The sequence below is a fragment of the Aedes albopictus genome, chromosome 3 (assembly GCF_035046485.1).
Source record: "Aedes albopictus strain Foshan chromosome 3, AalbF5, whole genome shotgun sequence".
Classification (NCBI taxonomy): Eukaryota; Metazoa; Arthropoda; class Insecta; order Diptera; family Culicidae; genus Aedes; species Aedes albopictus.
The window spans coordinates 155006507-155026965 of NC_085138.1; the positions used below are offsets into that span (position 1 = coordinate 155006507).

The window sequence follows — 20459 nt, forward strand, 5'->3', positions numbered from 1 at the left end:
TGTTTAAAAACATTTTTAAGTTACTCTTTTTATAAAACGGCTACTTTGGAGGCCATACTGAAGTGACCGGTAGAATACAAGTAGCCGGTAAATCCACAATAAAGATTTTTGAAGAAATGGTTGACCGTCTGTACACCGTGGATTAGCCCTTATTGGAAATCATTCCAGGAATAAGAGCCGAAGCTGAAAACAAAATTTGTTAGCGTAGCTAATTACTGTCAACAGTTTTTGTTGTGTATTTTGATCGGGTTTTGTTTGTTGTTGACAAACAAAAATGCTGTAATTTTTGTCTAGTTTTGCGGGTTTTGCGCACTGTAAACGTTCACAGTTATTTTTGTAGTAGTTTTGTACGATAATTGATTAACTAATTTATTGAATTAACCATGAATGATCCAAATCGAAAGATAGATATCGATAAATCATCGGTAAGTACTTGCTCTGGCTAATTTCACTTCAATTTGCATTAATTTCGTACCCATTCCCACCAGTTGCTTAGCTTGAAAGCGGAATTACTTCGTAAACAGGAGGAAGTATCCAGGGCCAAGGCATTCACCTCAATCGATGATTTCGTGCCGAAAAAGGTTCCCAAGCCGGAGAAACCACCAGGTTCCTCGTCGTCATCTTCACTCTCTTCCTCAAAACGCAAAAATGATAAACCCGCAAGTACCATCATCGAGCTGGAAGATTCGGCCGAGCTGATCCGCTCGAAACAGATCCTGGAGTCGAAGGCCAAGTACTATGATCGGATGGTTGCCTCCGGTGGTTCGCTCAACAGCGACGAGAACTGTCTGGTGATGTTCAATCAGAAAAAGCAAACCGACAAGCCGGTGCTGCTGGAGGATGCACGTTACAGTAGCTCGGACGGTTCGGTTTCATCCGAAGAGGATGAACCATCCAGAAGGCCTAGGATCGATGCAACCAGTCTGGATGGGGATTGGTAAGTAGAGCACAGTGCCAATAAAATTCAGATTTATTAATTTAGTTTTTGTTTCAAGGGTCGAATATACCGATTTCCTTGGTCGTAGTCGCAAATGTCGAAGGAAAGAATTGGAAGACTGTTTGCGGCGGGACAGGGAAATGGCACGGGATGCCAAAAGAGATGGAGCTGGTAACGATAGACAGGCAGACGACGACGAAGATGATGGGGAATTGATAGGGCCACCAGTTCCGTCGATGGCCATCACCGAGGACACCATCGGGGATCGGTTTCGCGAGATGCGAGAACAGTGGGCCAAACAGGAGGCGGAAAACTTGGACAAGGATTCGGTGCACTACCAGGATGTGCTGTTCGATGGTGAGTACCTGTTTTATCTTCAATCTCAAATCCTCGTTAACGTGGCTTTCCACCATACACGAGATTGCCACGGAAACCCTCTATGTATTTATTAATCGTAAACCATCTTACAAATATATCGGGTCTAGGAAAACCCACAGTTAACATACGTCTATGCTAGCATACGAACTGCGTGTAAATCCTCTCAACCGTCATTTCAATAAGGGGCTGTCCATTAATTACGTAAGGGAAATTTTACGATTTTTGGACACTCCCACCCCCCTTTGTAAGATTTTTTTGTAGGAGAACCCAAATATTTTTGTATGGCGCGTAAGGTTTCTCAAACCCCCCCTCCCTCTATAAACCCTTACGTAATTAATGGACAGCCCCTAACGAAACCTAACTGGCAATAAATTAGAGATGGCGCAGCTATCGCATTCATATCTCCACGCCTTCTTGTGCCAAACGGATCGGTAGTGAACATCATTTTTGGCTTCTTTAGTGGTGTTGAGAAAGAGATACATAATTTTATATTCTGAATCTGCATGCCAAACTGAGCCGAAATTCAAATTTTCATGAATTTTGGTGCCCGGAAACCTATTGTCAATCAGTTGCCTATCTGTCAAAAGGTGATTTCAAAAAATCTCTTTGAAATAGATTTTAGGTATCAAAATAAGATTCTAAAAATCTGAAAGAATCATAGAGGCTCAGACAAAGGTGCTCTTTCGTATAAAATGAAAAAATTAAAACATTTTTCGAAATTTAAAAACCTAATTCACTATCACTTTGAAACTTTTAACCTTCCGTAACTCGCGCAGTTGATCAGCACCGCCAGCACCTCGCTTATGCTGAGTACAAAAAGCGAGATTTTTTTAACGTGTTGTACAAAATACAGGGGTCTCCAATTAGCCTAGTGGATATCGCCAATCCGAAGACGGCGGGTTCGATTCCCGTTCCGGTCGGGAAAATTTTCTCGACTTCCTGGGCATAGTGTATCATTGTACTTGCCTCACAATATACAAATTCATGCAATGGCAGGCAAAGAAAGCCCTTCAATTAATAACTGTGGAAGTGCTCAAAGAACACTAAGTTGAAGCGAGGCAGGCCAAGTCCCTGTGGGGACGTCGAGCCAAAAAGAAGAAGAAGAAGAACAAAATACAACAGCGCTATCGCTCGAGGGTTAAGATAAGCAAAGTAGTGGAATTAAAAAGAATTTGCTTGTCCTTTTCTAGTTTTTTCTGGGTAAGTGATAAATCCGAACGTAGAAAACTAAATCCTCACCATCTACCCACAAATAGTCAACACAAGCTAAACACACGCTGTTAAGTATTAAGAACTCCCACACATCAACCGATGATCACCTTCCAGACTACATCTACCAAACCCGACAACGCTACGCCAAACAACCGGCTACAAACAAGTAGCGATACCCCTATAGTAAGTTTTTTTTCCTAAATTTGAGAAAACTCAATTCACATTCTGTGATAACACAAAGAGAGGATCGATGAAGAGAACTCGAAAATGTCAGTTAGGCCCAAATGAAAAATCAGTGTCGATTTATTCGTATCACCGGAAGAAACATCCTGCCAAAAATTCTTATTTGACAAAAAAAAACTTTGGAAATAAGCATGATTTGCCTTTACAATTTAGGCTATTGGTATAATTATTGGCATCGCAACTGCTTACTTTTTCAACATACATTTTCCCTTCTTTTCTGTATAGGCTGTTCTTTCGAGTTACACTATTCAGGTAATTATCGGCACCACAAGCACAGGTGTTTAGAAATTTGAAAAAAATATTCAATTAATATTTTAGCAATTTTAACACCGGTGGAGGCTGTAATGCCCATAATTTCCTGAAAAGTGCAATTCTAAAGAGCAGCCTATGCAAAAAAGAAGGAAGAATCTCTGTTAAAAAAGTAAGGAGTAGCAATGCCGATAATTTCCTGAAAAGTGCAACTCGAAAGAACAGCCTATGCAAAAGAAGGGAAAATTGTTGTTGAACGTATAAGCAGTTGTAATGCCAACAACTCTTATAACGACTCAAACATTTTTTTAACGAAGAACGAAACGTAACACTCTGATAATTGCCATCGTACTTTGTCGGTGATCGTACATCGATTTACTGGTTTATTTGAAAATTTGAGGGTTGACCAACTGCCAATCCGCGGCGCTCGCTTCGTTTTTGTTCGAGTTTGACGTTTGCTCACTACTGCAACAGTTGATGGTTGGCCAAATTCAGTCCTTTTAGAATTAAACGAACCTGTTTCCGAGACTAAAATTTGAATCGAAAAATGTTCGAAGTGTTACGTCTGTTTGTCTGTGGTGACATTGTTTGCCTTTCGGCATTCAAAAACCCAACACTGTTCCTTTTTTTTAACAAGCTTTTTTTAGAACTTAGGCAATTGGGTTTTTTAATAAATAAAAATGTGTCGATTTTATGATTTTATACGAAAGAGCACCTTTTTCTGAGCCACTATGATTTTTTTCAGATTTTTAGAACTTTATTTTGGTACCTAAATTCAATTTCAAAGCGATTTTTTGAAATCACCTTTTGACAGCTGGGTAACTGTTTGACAGCTCCACCCAGTACAAAATGCGACGAGGGAGGATTCGACAAATCGCTCACATACAAACTTCAAATTGATTTTTAAATAGGTTCCCGGGCACCAAAATTGATGAAAATTTGGATTTCGGCTCAGTTTTGCATGCAGATTCAGAATATGGAGTTATCTCAACACCGCTAAAGAAGCCAATTGGTACAAATATTAGAATTATAACTGCTTTCATTTTCAACATAGATTTTTCCTTCTTTGCTGCATAAGCTGTTCTTTCGAATTGCACGGCATCACAACTGCTTACTTTTTCAACATAGATTTTCCCTTCTTTTCTACATAGGCTGTTCTTTCGAGTTACAATGTTTAGGTAGTTATCGGCACCACAAGCACAGGTGTTTAGAAATTTGAAAAAATATATAATATATATAACAGCAATTTAACAGCCTATGTAGAAAAGAAGGGAGAACCTATGTTGAAAATGTAAACAGTTATAATTTCAAAAAAAAATACTAATTGCCTTAATTCTAAGAAAAGTATAGTTTAAAAAGAAGGAACATTGTTGGGTTTTTGAATGCCGAAAAGAAAATAATGATACTTTTTTCCTTCTTCATTAAAAATATTTTTTATTCTATTTTATTTTATTTTATTTTATTTTATTTTATTTATGCACAATATTCTTCATTAAAAATATTTTTGAGTTGTTATACGAATTGTTGGCATTAAAACTGCTTATATGTTCACTTTTTCTATTCCATAGTATTGGAATAATGATAAAAGCCCTTCTCATACCGCATGAATGAAGGGCCTTTGAAGCGAATAATTAGGAACAGCCATTGGAATGGATCACTCCAACCATTTGCGTAGAAAAACGTGGTCAGTTTTAGCATAAACCGGCCATAAACTGGTCCATTAGCATCTTGTACACTGAACAACATCGAAAGAAAATGCGTTTTTGCACATCACTTTTAAAACGCAATTCATCGTGAAACAAGTGCTGCACAATTTTCACAAATCTGTCAAGAACAAAACATTTTATAGCAACTGGAATGATGACAGTTTGTGAACTTTCAAGATACATTAGACGTTCGCTCGATGCAAACGGTTTAACTGCAATGCTTTTTAACTGCAAGTCCGCTAAGTATAATAATTTTGCAGTTATCGCACCGCTGTCCGTCAAAATCAAACGTCAATAGCGATGCGATGTTTTCGCATGCAATTTTGTTGCAGTGCGATGTTTTCTAAATGCACATTGACTGCATTCTGCAGCTACTGACAGTTCTTTGACATCTGTCAGCTGTTGCAGTTATCGAATTTCATTCGATAAGTGAAACGTAAACATGTTGCAGTTATCGAACGTCTACTGTAGGTTTAAGGATCAACATGCAACTGTATACAATGGTAATTAAACGTTTGAACCATTGTAGAATATTTTATGGATATGTATGTATGTATACATTTTTTACCTTAATTTGTTACATATACCGTATAAGAAATAGATATTTGCGCGTAATAACACTAAGTGTTAAAATCCTTGCCTATAATATATCATTATGATCAACATTGTACTGTTTATGTATCGAATTATACTTTTTAGCAGACTATATTAAACTTTTCTGGGCAATGGTACATTCTGGGGAATGGATTTCTAGGAAATGGTACATTCTGGGGAATGATACATTCTGGGAAATGGTTTTCTGGGGAATGGAATTCTGGGGAATGTTATAGAATCAACGGAGCAGCTGAAAAACGTTCCATTCGTGTTCATCCCCGCTCTCCTTATTACACCCTCTAAAAGCAATGTTAAACAGCAAGCACGAAATACCATCACCTTGCCGTAACCCTCTGCGAGATTCGAAAGGACTCGATACTCGAACTACGCACATCACTCGATCCATCGTCGCATTGGTTTATCGTATCATAAACGGGAATCCGTATTCGTGCATAATCTGCCATAGCTGTTCTCGATCGATTGTATCATACGCCGATTTGAAATCGATGAACAAGTGATGTGTGGGCACGTTGTATTCACGGCATTTCTGCAACACCTGGCGGTTGGCGAATATCGGGTCCGTTGTAGCGCGTTCACCCATGAATCCAGCCTGATATTGCCCCACGAACTCTCTTGCAATCGGTGATAGACGGCGGCATAATATTTGAGAGAGTATCTTGTAGGCAGCGCTCAGTAGTGTGATCGCGCGATAGTTCCCGCAATCCTACTTGCCTCCCTTTTTGTAGATGGGACACATGATTCCTTCCATCCACTCCTTAGGTAATACTTCCCCTCCTCACAAATCTTGGTAAGACCCAGTGTAGTTCTCTCACCAGTGCTTCTCCACCGTATTTTAGTAACTCGCTTAATAGTTGATCTGTTCCAGCGGCTTTGTTGTTTTTTAGCCGGCCAACCTCCTCAATTTCGTGGAGGTTAGGGGCTGGAGATCTTTCGTTCTGCGCACGTACTCCTAGATCTGTTACCACGCCACCTTCGGTGCTTGCAACGTCACCATTGAGGTGCTCATCGTTATACTGCCGCCACCTCTCGACCACCTCACGCTTGTTCGTGAGAATATTCCCGTGATTATCTCGGCACATGTCAGTTTGTGGCACAAAGCCTCTGCGCTAGCGGTTCAGCTTCTCGTAGAACTTTCGTGTATTCTAAGCACGGTACAGCTCTTGCATCGCTTCGCGATCTAGTTCTTCCTGCTGGCGCTTCTTCATCCGGAAGACTGAGTTCTGCCTGTTCCGCGCCTGTCTGTAAAGTGTCTCATTCACTCTCGCACGGTGTTGCAGCATTCTAGCCCATGCTGCATTCTTCTCGTTTTTCAACTGTCCACATTCGCCGTCGTACCAGTCGTTTCTGTGATTCGGAGTCGCGAAGCCTAGTGCTGTAGCCGCGGTACTACCTATGGCGGATCGGATGTTCCTCCAGCCATCTTCAAGTGTAGCTGCGCCAAGCTGCTCTTCCGTTGGTAGGGCCACTGTTATCAGAAGGCCGGCTCCAGAGGCACGTTATCCTCCGTTTGGGACGTTTGTGTGTTCATGTCGCCGACAACGATTTTCACGTCACGCGGTGAGTAACCATCGTATGTTTGCTCTAACTGCGCGTAGAACACTTCTTTCTAATCATCAGGATTCTCTTCATGTGGGCAGTGGACGTTGATGATGCTGTAGTTGAAGAAACGGCTCTTAACTCTCAACATGCATATCCTTGCGTTGATCGGCTGCCACCCGATCACACGTTGTCGCATCTTGCCTAACACCATAAACCCTGTTCCCAGTTCATTGGTGGTGCCACAGCTTTGGTAGAAGGTAGCCGCTCGATGCTCGCTTTTCCACACTTTCTGTCCAGTCCAACAAAGTTCCTGCAACGCCACGATGTCGAAGTTGCGGGGATGCATTTCGTCTTAGGCTGTGACCATAGTGGGTAAGGTGAGATGCGATCGGATGCGATAAGTTATGAGATGAGAAGAGGGATGTTTTATAGGCCATAGTGCATGAGGTTTTCAATGAGGGTGCGCATGTTGTTTTCACATCCTTTTTCGCCTATTTCGTGCGCATCAACGACTCGCGTGATTTGATCGATGAAGTCGCTTGTATGTTGAAGCGCTTCTTTGGATGTGGGTAGTGAAATGATCGTTTCATCTATAAGATAAAATGCACACGCTTTTTGTTTTGCGCGGGGCGTTTATTTTTTGCTATAACTTAGTCAGTTTTGATCCTGTTGCAATAGCAAAAACCGACCAGTTCAAAAAAAAATCTGGTGTAACTGTACAAGATTTAGATTATTGAATTAATTATTTGAGAAAAGAATGTATAACATGTAATTATATCCGCGTGAGCGATGTCTTTATGTATACACATATTTTTACTTTCCGAACTGGGCTATCTGAGTGTTGATAAATCAATATGAGACTGTTATACTGATTTTCGGCATTAAAACATTACTTGATTGTGCTGACCTCGGCAAAAAGAAACAAAAATTCGGCAAGTATGTATTATTGGGTATAGGTTTTTTTTATTACAAAATTTTCGGCGATATCTACGAGAAAAGATGTCTCTAATAAGTACACAATATTCATCATAAGGACTGTATCGTTAATTATGAATACACCTTTGAGGCCCTATATTAAAAAGACTAAGTCTTATTTTGACAACTGCTGTGTGTTTATGTGTTGCTAGCGTTGTAAACAAAACATAACCTTCATTATAAGTTAAAGTTGTTCCTCAAGTGTTTACGGATGAGAAGCGAAAATCGATTGTGACCAGGTACTGCTAAGAAAAATGATTATCGCTATGAAAATTAGCAAAAGTTGGAGGTGTTAGCGTTTTTTCTGTCCAAAATGCTGTCAAACGATTCGGTATGCATAACACACTGATAGACTCACCCGGACGCGACAGAAAATCAGGTGCGTCCAAGTCAAGTTTGGACAGCAAAATTTGCAAAATCTTCAAAAGAAAAAAGGAGGTATTTATCATAGATTGCGCAAAAAAGTGTGGAACGACTATTGGTATAGTTCAGCGCGCCAAGGAGCGTAATTCCTTGAAGACTTACCCAAAACAGAAATGCCCAAGAAACAGTCAAATTCTGGCGGATAATGTGAAAACTCGGGCTTGGAAACTGTACGACGATGTTTTGAGCAAAAATTATTTGTGCATAATCATGGATGATAAAACGTATGCCATATTGGACAACAAGGCACTTCCAGGGGCACAGTTTTTCACTGTGAAGCGTGGCACTGATGTTCAGAATCCGGAGAATCAGTATGCAGATGCAACAACACGACTGACTGGAACATTAGTGTGGGACACGCTTGTATGAAAAAAATAAATCCTCGCTCCAGTCGACTTTTTAGATCCCATTTAGGCCCCATATGAACTGTACAAAATTTCAGCGCAATCGGTGAAACCATAATTTAGCGCAAGCGGTTCAAAGTTTGCATAGGATTTACTATGGGAAAAGTTACACTTTCAAACAAAAAATCCCAGAGGTCGCCCTTTGTCTCCTTAATTCAAATCGATCAATGCTTCTTGTAGAAATAACATTTACGAAACTTTCCTTCGAAGACCGCAAAACGATTGGATGCTTGTGGAAAAAGTTATTGATTTATTACCGATTAGTAATCCAACGAACGGCTTTTTGTTTTGTTTTATCAGCAGCACTGCTGCTGCCGTTGTTGCATGGGGTGGCGGGAGGCATCACCACCCCCACACGCACCCGTCAGAATACCCATTTTTTCATTGCTATCTCTGTCGCTCTTCAAGAGGCTCCATTTAAAAATACCCATTTTCAAGTTGGGCGGCCCAACTTATAAATGGGTATTTTTAAATGGAGCCTCTTGAAGAGCGACAGAGATAGCAATGAAAAAATGGGTATTCTGACGCGAGCGTGCAGAAACAGCAGCAGCCAAGGGAGCAGCTACAGTGCTGCTAATAAAACAAAACAAAAAGCCGTTCGTTCGATCACTAATCGGTAATAAATCTATAACTTTTTCCACAAGCATCCAATCGTTTTGCGGTGTTCGAAGGAAAGTTTCATAAATGATTTTTCTACAAGAAGCATTGATCGATTTGAATTAAGGGGACAAGGGGCGACCTCTGGGATTTTTTATCTGAAAGTGTAACTTTTCCCATAGTAAATCCTATGAAAACTTTGAACTGCTTGCGCTAAATTATAGTTTCACCGATTGCGCTGAAATTTTGTACAGTTCATATGGGACCTAAATGGATTCAAAAAAGTCGACTGGAGCGAGGATTCGATGTTTGTCCCATACTACTGGAACATGTTTGAACGGAACGTGTTTCCGACATAGCATACGGTACATCCATATAGGATAAGTTTGAAGCGTAAACGTTTTCGTCGGGTTCTAGTGCATATCGCAACGGAATCTCCGCATGTACCATACCTATGTCCGTCCAGTTGCCGAACACGATATCTAGAGAGGTCGTGTTCCATCATCAGCTGGCACATCACTCTGATGTGATGACATTCTATGCTTAAAACCTCCAGCCATCGGATCCACACTACACTAGAAACAATGCCGTGTCTGATAGCCTCCGCCTCTCGGTCTGGTTAATTTCCGTTCGTTCCACATGTCGGACCACCCACTTCGATGCGACTATATAACTGCGTGCGAGCCTTTAGCGAAAATTATCCTAAAACAATTATTCTCAGGTTGGGGAGAGCCTCGACTCATGTCGCCTTTCGTCGATTGCTGGCTGGCTCTGACCGGAGCGTTTATGATTTCTGCACCGATGAATAATATATTCTCCCCTTACTCACTGTCGGTCGGTTGTCATCGGAGGGATGTTTCACGATTAAGCTGATTGCTTATGCCATTGTCAGTAATTATTCATGTGGCCGTCGGATTTCTGTCTGCACGCGAAGCTGTGATCGTAACCATTGTTTATGTTTTGCTTGTGATACATGTGCTGCTGAAATGCTCCACTCTTTAAGGGGATGTGATTTTGGTCTTAAAATTCAATCTTCTTCAATTCGAACCAATAGGGTAACGGTTGAATTTTGGACCCCTAGAGGACATTGGTTTGAATTTAATTCAAAATCAAACAGATTCAGAGGGTATTTACACATAATCATGACGTTAGTATGTTCGTAAAAGTCTCCACTGTCCGTTAAAAATATCCACAAGGTCATTTCTGACTGAAAATTTGATGAAAATAACTGATTTTTGAAGCATCAGTTTTCACTGTTTTGGACACCCCAATATATTTTGGACCCTTTTTAGTATATATTTTGGACACCCGGTGTTTAAACTCGTTTGAAACTATTTTGGAAGAATTTGCCGCTTGAATATGCTGGATCACATCCTAATTACTTGATTGGCAAAGGCTGATTAGACGAACTTTGCGAATTTAATGCGCTAGAATGATAAACGTTTTTGTTTACATCTGCAAGTTTCCTCAGCACCGCAATCTCTTTTTGTAAACATGATGCGAAACTCGCACGGATGACGACATTGGCAAACAATTATTTCCAGGCAAATAAGGATATTTCCAGTGAGGAAATGATTGCTGCTCGTGCAGAGCGATCTTATTTAGCGAATGATTCTAAAAATGTCCATCTCATCATTAAACCTGTGTAAGTTATGATAATAGGAAACAGAGGGTCCAAAATATATGGGGGTCCAAATTATATTGGTTACCCTATTTCCACATTAAAATCGCCATTGACATAATTAGCATTTTCTTTCCAAATGCATCCTGGGTAGATCTAGAAAACAGAAATTTCACTGATAGTACGTATCAGTCCACATTAAAAAAAAAACATTATCTTCATGTTGCTAGTTATTGAACGAATAATTGTGTGGGCATAACGAGATTCATTTGCATCCACGCAAACCCTGAAAGAGATCCTGGAGAAATCCATGGATGAGTTCCCAGAAGAATCCATGGAGAAATTCTTAAAGACATCTCTGGAAGAATCCTCAGAGGAATCCGTGAAGAAATTTTCAGAATTCTTCGATTAATTCCCAGAAGAAACTCTGGAGGAATTTTGAAAGGCATCCCAGATAAAATTCCCGATGGAATTCTAAAGCAATTGCTGTAGAAATTGTTAGAGCAATCTCGGCAGGAGTGTCCAGAGGAATTGCTGGTGGAGAAAGCCCTGGAGATTTTTTCTGTGGAATTACTGGAGTCGTTTATAGAAGAATCCGCACAACTACTGCATCAATTATTCTGCAACATATGAGAAACCGCGACATTTCCGGCCGACTGGATGTAAGGCGTCTTAGTAAAGGTAACCAAGAAGGGTATGCGATAGTTGGGCATCACTACGGGCATCATGTTACTGTGTATCGTTCTCAAAGTCCTCTCCTAAACCGGATACAGGAGAAGATTGACGCAACTCTCCGACGACAGCAAGCAGGATTCCGTGTCGGACGATCCTGTGTGGACCATATTGTCACGCTCCGTATCATTCTGGAGCAAATCAGGGAATTCCAAGAGTCTCTCTACCTGGTGTTTATTGATTACGAAAAAGCTTTCGAGCGTCTCAATCACGGAAACATGTGGGAAGTTCGCAGGCGCAAGGGTTTCCCTGAGAAAATCATCGGCCTCATTGAAGCACAGTACAGGGCATTTTCGTGCAGAGTACTGCACAACGGTGTTTTGTCCGATCCCAGCCGGGTCGTTGCTGGAGTGAGGCAAGGATGTATACTATCACCGCTACTGTTCCTCATCGTAATCCACGAGGGTGCGATTGACCGTGAACCAAATCGTGGATTGCTGTAGCAGCCCATTACCATGGAGCACCTAAAGACCGGTCCAGAAAGTATGGACGCAGTAAGAAAATACTGGCAATTCAAAACTATTGATGACTAGTTCTTTTTGAAAACTACATCCTGTTGGTCAACCTATTTTCTCAGCATTTGTATATCAGCTTTTGTGATTCCTTCAATTTGTTTCAAAATACATGAGCTTTCAGCGAAACATCATCGAAAAAATGTGCACAAACGAAGTACAGAGTTTGAAAGGTCACTTAGGAAATGAGCAAAATATTGTGGGAGTAAGTGAGAAAGTCGTGCAAGCAGCAATCAGCAACCATAGTGGGGATACCATGTTTAAGCATAGGCAAAAATTGGATGAATTATAAAGATCCTGCTAATCCTCGTTTGGATAAACAAACAATGAAGGTGTTTGAGCACAAGAAAAAACCTTCTAACTCACACAGAGCGGGGTATGACCAAAAAAGTTATCATTTCGAATTCCAATGTTCATCGTGGCAAAGAACGTTTAAATTTTCGATCTCATAGTAAGCAGAAACAGCCAAACCGAAACCCGAAACAAGAACCATCGATCAGGCCCAAACAATTGAAGACTAGGTGCGTCCATACTTTCTGGGGCAGTCTTTAAATGACTTCGAATTGGCTGATAACGTTGCTCTCCTAGCTCAACGGCGCTCTTGTATGCAGAGCAAGCTCGATGATCTTGCCAATCGCTCCTCAGCGGCAGGTCTTACCATCAACGTCAACAGGCCCAAATCGTTGGATGTAAACACGGTCAACCCTTCCAGCTTTACGGTAGATGGGCAATCAGTGGAGAATGTTGAACGCTTCCAATATCTTGGTAGTCAAATGGCGGCCGATGGCGGCACCAAGATCGACATAGGTGCACGGATCAAGAAGGCGAGGGCTGCCGTTGCGAGTTGAACAAATGTATGGAAAAACAACCAGATCAGTCCACGAACCAAAATCGGAATTTTTTACTCGAATGTGAAATCTGTGCTGCTATGCGCCAGAGAAACGTGGTGTGTATCAGTGGAGAGCACTCAACGGCTGCAGGTCTTCATCAATAGATGCCTGCGGTATATAATTCGTGCATGGTGGCCTCACAATTGGATCTCCAACGTGGAGCCCCATTGTCGATGTCATCAAAAGCCGATAGCGACAGAAATTCGGGAGCGAAAGTGGAGGTGGGTCGGCCACACTCTACGCAGGGGCGGAAACGAAATCTGCAAACAGGCGTTAGACTGGAACCCAGCAGGACATCGCAGCAGAGGCAGACCCAGAGGCTCATGGCGGCGCAGCCTTAGCAATGAAATCAAGCAAGTCGGCAGAAATTTGACCTAGCCACAGGTCAAGGCGATGGCTGGCAATCGCCCAGGATGGAAATCTTTCGAATCGGCTCTCTGCCGTGGGTGCCCAGGACTGAAAGTAATTAAGTTTATAGAAGATTTTTTAGATAAATAAATGGAGAAATGCACGGATACAAATTTCGTTCGTTTGAAACAAAAATATTTATGTTTATTCGGTAAACTGATAAAATGTTTAAAACTAAAATTTTAATTTTTAAAGCTAACTCAATTACACATTTATCTCGACAATACCCGTTGAGGAGCCCCCCGTTCGAGAACATAAACAAAACTCACAAGTTCCAGCTGCAACATCAAACAAGATTTCCTCCTGCAAAAAGGGCAAGGTTCACCGAAAGTCTCCACGAAATCACGTTGTTTTTGGGAGCGTATGTTATCTAATAGATGTACATATACATGATGTTGGCATTGAAAGTAAAACACGGGAAGTGGGTTTTTCCAGCAAAGGAAATTACTTTATAAGTTTAATGGAAAATCAAATATTTCCGTAGGGCCTACCTGCCTCAGAAAAACAAAAATATTTACATTTATTTCTAACATAATCTGTCAGAAGATGCATTTTTGTTTCAAACATGGATTGAATTAGCTTCAAATGTGACGTCCGATTTACTCCTAATAGTTTTATTTTTGTGGCCTGAACAAATTGACAATTTATTTGAATTTACCTCTAATATTTTTGATTTTAACATAGTTTTTTCTGCGTGTGAAGAAACTCTTTGAGGAATCCTTGGAGAAATTTACAGAGCAATCACTGAAGAATTCTTTGATAATTTAGTCGAGGCTTCTCTGTAGAAACTTCTAGTTCAATATCTGGAGGAATCTCGGAAGGATTTACCGGAAGAATCTCTGGAGATGTTCTTAAATGAATCCCAATTGAGATGTCCTAATGAATTATCAGTAAAACTCCTGAGGGAATTCTCAGACGGAACTTTGGAAGAATTACCAAAGGAATCACTGCAACAATTCCCGGAGGAATCTCAGCGAAAGTTTCCAGAGAAATTGGTGAAGGAATATCTAGAGAAATTTCCGGAAATATTACTGGAGGAGTTCATGGAAGAACTTCTGGATGAATGTTTGGAGGAATTCATTCCACTGGCGTAGCCACGGGGGGGAGGGGGGTGTTTGTGGATTAGGGTTAACCCCCCCCCCCCCCCCAGAGTCAAAGCGCTTTACGACGAAAAAATGTTTCGGTTGCGCCGCTATTTTCAAACTACAAATACAATTGTTCATTACTGAGCATGAGCATGAGCATGAGCATAGATGACCGCACAATTCGTAGTTGCTACTCCGTGATTGACCAGAGCAATCGAAATTGCACAAGGAACCAATGAATAGGGCTTGGGACTAGCTTACTATTCTCAATGTACACAGGTCGAGAGCTCTCAACTTTAATAAGGTCAATAACGGCGCCGGCCACGTCCTTACGGTCATCGAGGATGGAAGGGAATGTTAGTAAGACAAACGTTGTTAAAAAGACCGCGAATCGCTGCATCTCCACGTTTGTCTCAGGAAGGAATTTTTTGTTAGTAGGGTAAGGTACATTGTCAGTCCGGGAGTCACCTATGGTTGGTGATATGATTTGACAATGGATCAATATACACAAACCGCCGTTAACAACCGACCACTTTTCGACGCAAGAACTAGCCAAAAAGAAAATTCTATCGCGCGTCTCCACTCCACTAGGGAGCAGAAACCTTTAGTCTATTCCACACAGAAATACACTGAACGCGACTCACTTGTCGGCGCCCGGATTTTTTCTCGACCGGCGAACCCGAACTAACATTTTTCACTCTTTTGTGTAAATGCAAAAAATGAAAGAAAATATTTATTATCAACTAAAAGTGTATTGGAAACTAGCGCCGAAGGGAAGCGAAAAATTCGGAACCGACTCAACCACGGCGCGCGCACACTCGTCCCGTCGTCGGAGCCCCGCAGAGAGAAGAGAAAAAAAAAACAAATCGCAAAAATCTAGCAAAGCGAGCGCGCGAAACTTTGCTGCTGCCGAACTACCGCACACTACTGACTGCTTGGCGTCCCGTCGTCGGTGCCCCGCAGAGAAGAAAAACAAATCGCAAAAATCTAGCAAAGCGAGCGCGCGAAGCTTTGCTGCTGCCGAACTACCGCACACTACTGACTGCTTGGCGTCCCGTCGTCGGTGCCCCGCAGAGAAGAAAAACAAATCGCAAAAATCTAGCAAAGCGAGCGCGCGAAACTTTGCTGCTGCCGAACTACAAATACAATTGTTCATTACTGTTTACAAAATGTAAGTGTCAAATCAAAAAGGATATCATTGACCGTTGAAAACCCCTCCTAGAGACAATTTCTGGCTACGCCACTGATTCATTCAGGATATTTTTCTATGATTCTTCAAGAAATACCTTCTGATTCTTTCAGGAATACAGTTTGGAATTCCAACCGCCAAAAGTTTTCTCTTGTTGGGGTATCTCCAGCAAGTCTTTCGCGGATTTTTCAAGAACTTCTTCCGAGTTTCCCACAAGAAATTCTTCCGAGATTCCTCCAGAATTTCCGGAATTGCTTCAGGAGTTTCGTCACCGGTTCCTCACATAGTTCTTTATCAGATTCCCAGGATTTTCTTTTGAGATTATACCAGTAGCTACTTCTGGAATCCCTCCAGTAATTTTACTCGGAATTTCTTCCGGGAAGTGCTTTCCGGGATTGCTTCAGGAATTCCTTCCGAAATTCTGATTATGCTACTTTTCTCCGGCTCCGGGTGTTGGTTCCCCAAATACCGTTTTCCCGAAAGGCACGATCAATGGCTCGTTCATCAGCACTCCTCCACAACGCATGATCTCGACGCCAGATATAGTTCTCAGTTTCACCAATCGAACTGCTCCAAAAGGTTTCGTTAGAAGATCTGCGACCATGTCTTCAGTACAGCAGTAGACAAAACTATTTTCTTGTTTCGTTTTAATGTTTCTTGCGTAATTAAATCATTTATCAATTTGCGTTGTCCTGTGAACTTTCTGTCAGCTCGGCTTCCGGCCCAATCAGCATCGCAAAATCCTAGTAATCTTCCATCTTCCTTTGTATGGCTCAATCGTAGCCACAGGTTTTTGGACGTCATCAGATACCGAGCCACTCGTTTGAGCTCCACCCAATCATCTTTCATAGGACAGCTTGTTTTCCTGCTCAAAATAGACACAGCAGTAGACATATCGTGCCTGCTATTTACGGACACGTAGAGCAATTGACCTATCAGTTTTTGATACTCCTTGTTATCCGGACGACGATCACGCTTGTGGTATCTTGGGTCCAGTGTTGGGAATACTCACTTGCAAGAGTTATCTTCAATTGCTATCAAAAAACGGTGTATGAAGGATATTCCAATCGTAGTTTTATCTAAAATTTTGCCGAGTAAAGTAAAAGACGCTCACGCATACCAAAGTCATGAGAGAGCTATGAGCACAAGATAAGTATAAATTACGCTCATGCCACTCACGACGTGGTGAGCAGACCTCACATCTCTTTCACAACTTTGGTATGCGTGTCCTACCTTTACTTTTTTTTATTCTTAATCACTTAACCTAATTTACAGCTCTATTGTCCACTGGGGCACTACGTGAGCAATTTCAATTGACAGCTGCACTTACATTTTGTACAGCGCCTAGATTCTATTCTACTTTATCAAGACGGGCTTGGTGGTCTAGGCTACCGCTTCTGATTCATATGCAGGAGGTCCTGGGTTCAATCCCTGGCCCGTCCTTTTCATGCTACTTTGTTTCTTTCTATCTACTTTCTCTCACTCTCTCTCTTCTCTACATATACAACTCATGTATATTCATATGTTCATAGCCATTGCTAGAACCAGAAACGAATTGGAAAACAAAGTCGTTTCCCTTCCTTCCAACTTCCACTCACAGCACAGTGTATATAACGCCTACAAGTTATGCAACCGAAGCGTGCTGTGCCGCTTGACCTTATTCACCTTATTCACCACACAATCTATCACCTTACGAACACTATAAATAACCCCTATCCATGGATCGCATCACCGACCCAACGGTGACTCCCAGATCTCCCATCCTTTCCGTCTAACAAATACCCCAGTCCGTGCTGGATGTGGGGATGCAGAGGTGATCTCGGTCTTTAGTAGCAACAACCAGCACACTCTAACATTCCTTTCCCTTCCCAACTGACTATAAGGACGTGGCCGGCGCCGTTATTGATCCAAAATGCATGAGCTGCTAAAATTGCACTTTGAGAATAAGTGGAGTGTCCCAGCCCTTATTCATTTGGATCTCAGTGCAATTGGTACCAGCTCAGATCAATCACGGAGTAGCAACCATTGACATGTAGGGTAGAAGCTTCAGTTTTGGCCAGCCCGGAGTTTTGGCCATAGTGCGGTATTGAGCCTGTTGTGATCTAAACCGGCGTCAATTTAATTTTTACTAGTAGATCCTAATACAATATGATGATTACAGCTGTGAAAACCTCACATTTTGATTAAAAACTGGAAGAAAAAAATATATTTCCTTAAAAAATCCGCTCCCATATATCTATTTTGGCCAGGGTGCTTCTAATTTGGCCACTCCCATAAGAAATACACGTGATTGGCCAAAATAGAAACCAAACTTAAGAATATGGCCAAAACTGCGGCAGAGCTTCTATTTTGTCCAGTGCCACTTTTAATACAAAAATCAAGTATTGGCTTGATTTCTGCATTTTTCCTTCAAAATATACATTGAAACCTTTTATTTGACGCATTGGTTGTTTTCATAGGATTATTGGTTATTTTTTTAAAAATGATTTCCCTTAGACTGGCCAAAACCGGTGCCCGCACCCTTTAGTCAGATTTGATCGTGATCGATTGAGCGCCTAGATTCTATTCTACTTTATCGAACTGGTTGCCTTTCTGCGCTTTCACTTTTTCTACTTTATACCTAGTAGAATGATGAGCACAAGGATGATGATGGATGGCCGTTGTTCCTCTCCAGTCCGATTGGGGGTCCATTATGAGTAGCAGTTCGCGGATGTCCAGGTATCCGGGTCCGTTTGAGCCATGGGGCTCAGAAGAAAGTCAGTGTCAATTGCTCTCGGGGGAAAAGCAACTGACGAAAAATTGCAAGTGCAGGGGCTGGGAATCAAACCCATGACCATCCGCATATGAAGCGAACGTGTGACCAACTACGCCACGGGCCCCGGCTACCTACCGGCAAACTTTTAGATAAAGTTACAATGTAAAAGTCCTTCAAACACTGTATTTTGATAGCAAGCTTCTGGACTGAGATAGTAGCAAGTGAGTTTAGCTCATTGCAAGTGAATATTCCCAACACTGTCCGGGTCTAACGGTATTTTTGACGGTTTTTCTTCCTTTGTGATGTATATTCTTTTCGAGGAAACGGGTCATTCGGGGAACAGACTTTCTGGGAAGCGGGCCATTCCCATGTCCGGGAACCGAAATTCGGGGAAACGTAGCACAATCAGTGTTATCATGGTACTAGTGTTCTAAGGCACTCAAATTCATCGAACTTTCAAACACATCCCCAACAATCCCTACTTCAGCAATACCACCACATGGCCTGCCTCTGTGTATACCGTTAAACCCACCTAAACGATACGTTGTAAACCATTCAACTGATAATTTTGCTAATTTGTGCAACTCTCTTGTAGAGAAAAAAAAAACTCCACGTCTTCAACTGAACCAAAAGCACCACATTTTCCGGCTATTATTACATTTTCACTTTTTCTCACTGTTTACCACTCTCGGGCTTTTCCGCCCTGGTTTAAAATCGACAGATGTTCTTCAGCTTCAACAGCGCAACCATTCTCCTTTCATGGATCTTGCGATTATTGTTACACAGCAGGAACCAAGTGTTGCGCTATTCTCGTAGCTGAGTATTGTCGTCGCGGTTGAAACCCGAAGTTTCCCCACACCCGACAATCGGATTTTCTCAAAATCCATACGTGAAACCTAACGTCGGACGTAGTGCGCTGGACAGCGGACCTGGCCCTCTATCCAGCGCACTGTGCCCGACGTACGTCCGACACACGGTTTAGGAGAAAAATTGATTTTCGCGTGTCAAAAATTCCGATTTTCAACTGCACGAACAATAGCTATTCGTATCATCAGAAGCTTTTCGCAAAACGGTCTCACGTTCGCTTATTCAAGTAGAATTGTTCGGAGGATGTGGGACCAGATTGTGGTTATAACGTACTTGCATTTAAGTATATGTAGCCCTATTCTACATACTTCATGTGAATGTACCCAACCCGATATAGTGATGCTCTTTGGCGCAAACCAACTAGAATGAAGCAAGCATGGCTCGATGAAGGAACGCCGCCGCCACGTCGTTGTCGGTCGAGCTTTCGAGTAATAATTCCAGCGCAACTGGTAGTAGGATATAACCGAGCGACGATGACTGTTCTGTTACTATTTTTCCACCACTCGGTAGTGCCACGCTCAACCCGAAAGCAACCGTCGGAGTGGAACAGATTTTCATTCAACTTTTTAATTAAATTACGGCTCCAACTGGCATCAGGTCTTGCTGCAAGTACCTATGTTGAAGGGAAGAAAGGGTGCCATCAGAAAAGGGCGAGGGGGAGAGTTCAGTACAGCTGATATGTTTAAGCCAACACTACTGTGCAAGAATTCTGAAAGGCAGAAGGATTTCTGTTTGTACAATCTGGCACCACCCGGTCGTCAAGGATGGAAGTGGGTTTTGGTGGTTTACAGTACCACCACGTTAAAACGAAGCCACGGATGTCAGGCCGTTATAATCTCATCAGTAATTCTTTCATATATTATTTTTCAGGAGGCTCTGCCAACATTTTCTAGCACAAATCCTCCACAAAATTTCAACTTGAAATTTGTAGGATACTTCTCTAGGAAGACGAGCTTGGCTATCTAGGAGCTATCGCTTCTGAATCGTATGCAGAAGATCCGAAGTTCAATCTCTGGCCAGTCCATTTCCTCCTTTTTCCTAAATTTGTATAGGGAATCGCGCTACTTGGGCGGTGGCTTCTATATTCGTCTGTTTTCCACTATAACTCAGTCAATCTTGAAC

General features: G+C 41.8%; 1 protein-coding gene across 1 annotated transcript in view; it reads left to right on the plus strand.

Moving 5' to 3' along the window:
- The first annotated feature begins 253 nt into the window (after nucleotides 1-253).
- LOC109431794 (coiled-coil domain-containing protein 174) overlaps nucleotides 254-20459 on the plus strand; it is a 35509-nt gene continuing 15303 nt past the window's right edge. The window contains exons 1-3 of the mRNA XM_019708060.3: nucleotides 254-425; nucleotides 489-937; nucleotides 996-1294. Of these exons, the coding sequence (XP_019563605.3) occupies nucleotides 384-425; nucleotides 489-937; nucleotides 996-1294 (790 nt within the window). The 5' untranslated portion in view covers nucleotides 254-383. The remainder of the gene's footprint in view (nucleotides 426-488; nucleotides 938-995; nucleotides 1295-20459) is intronic.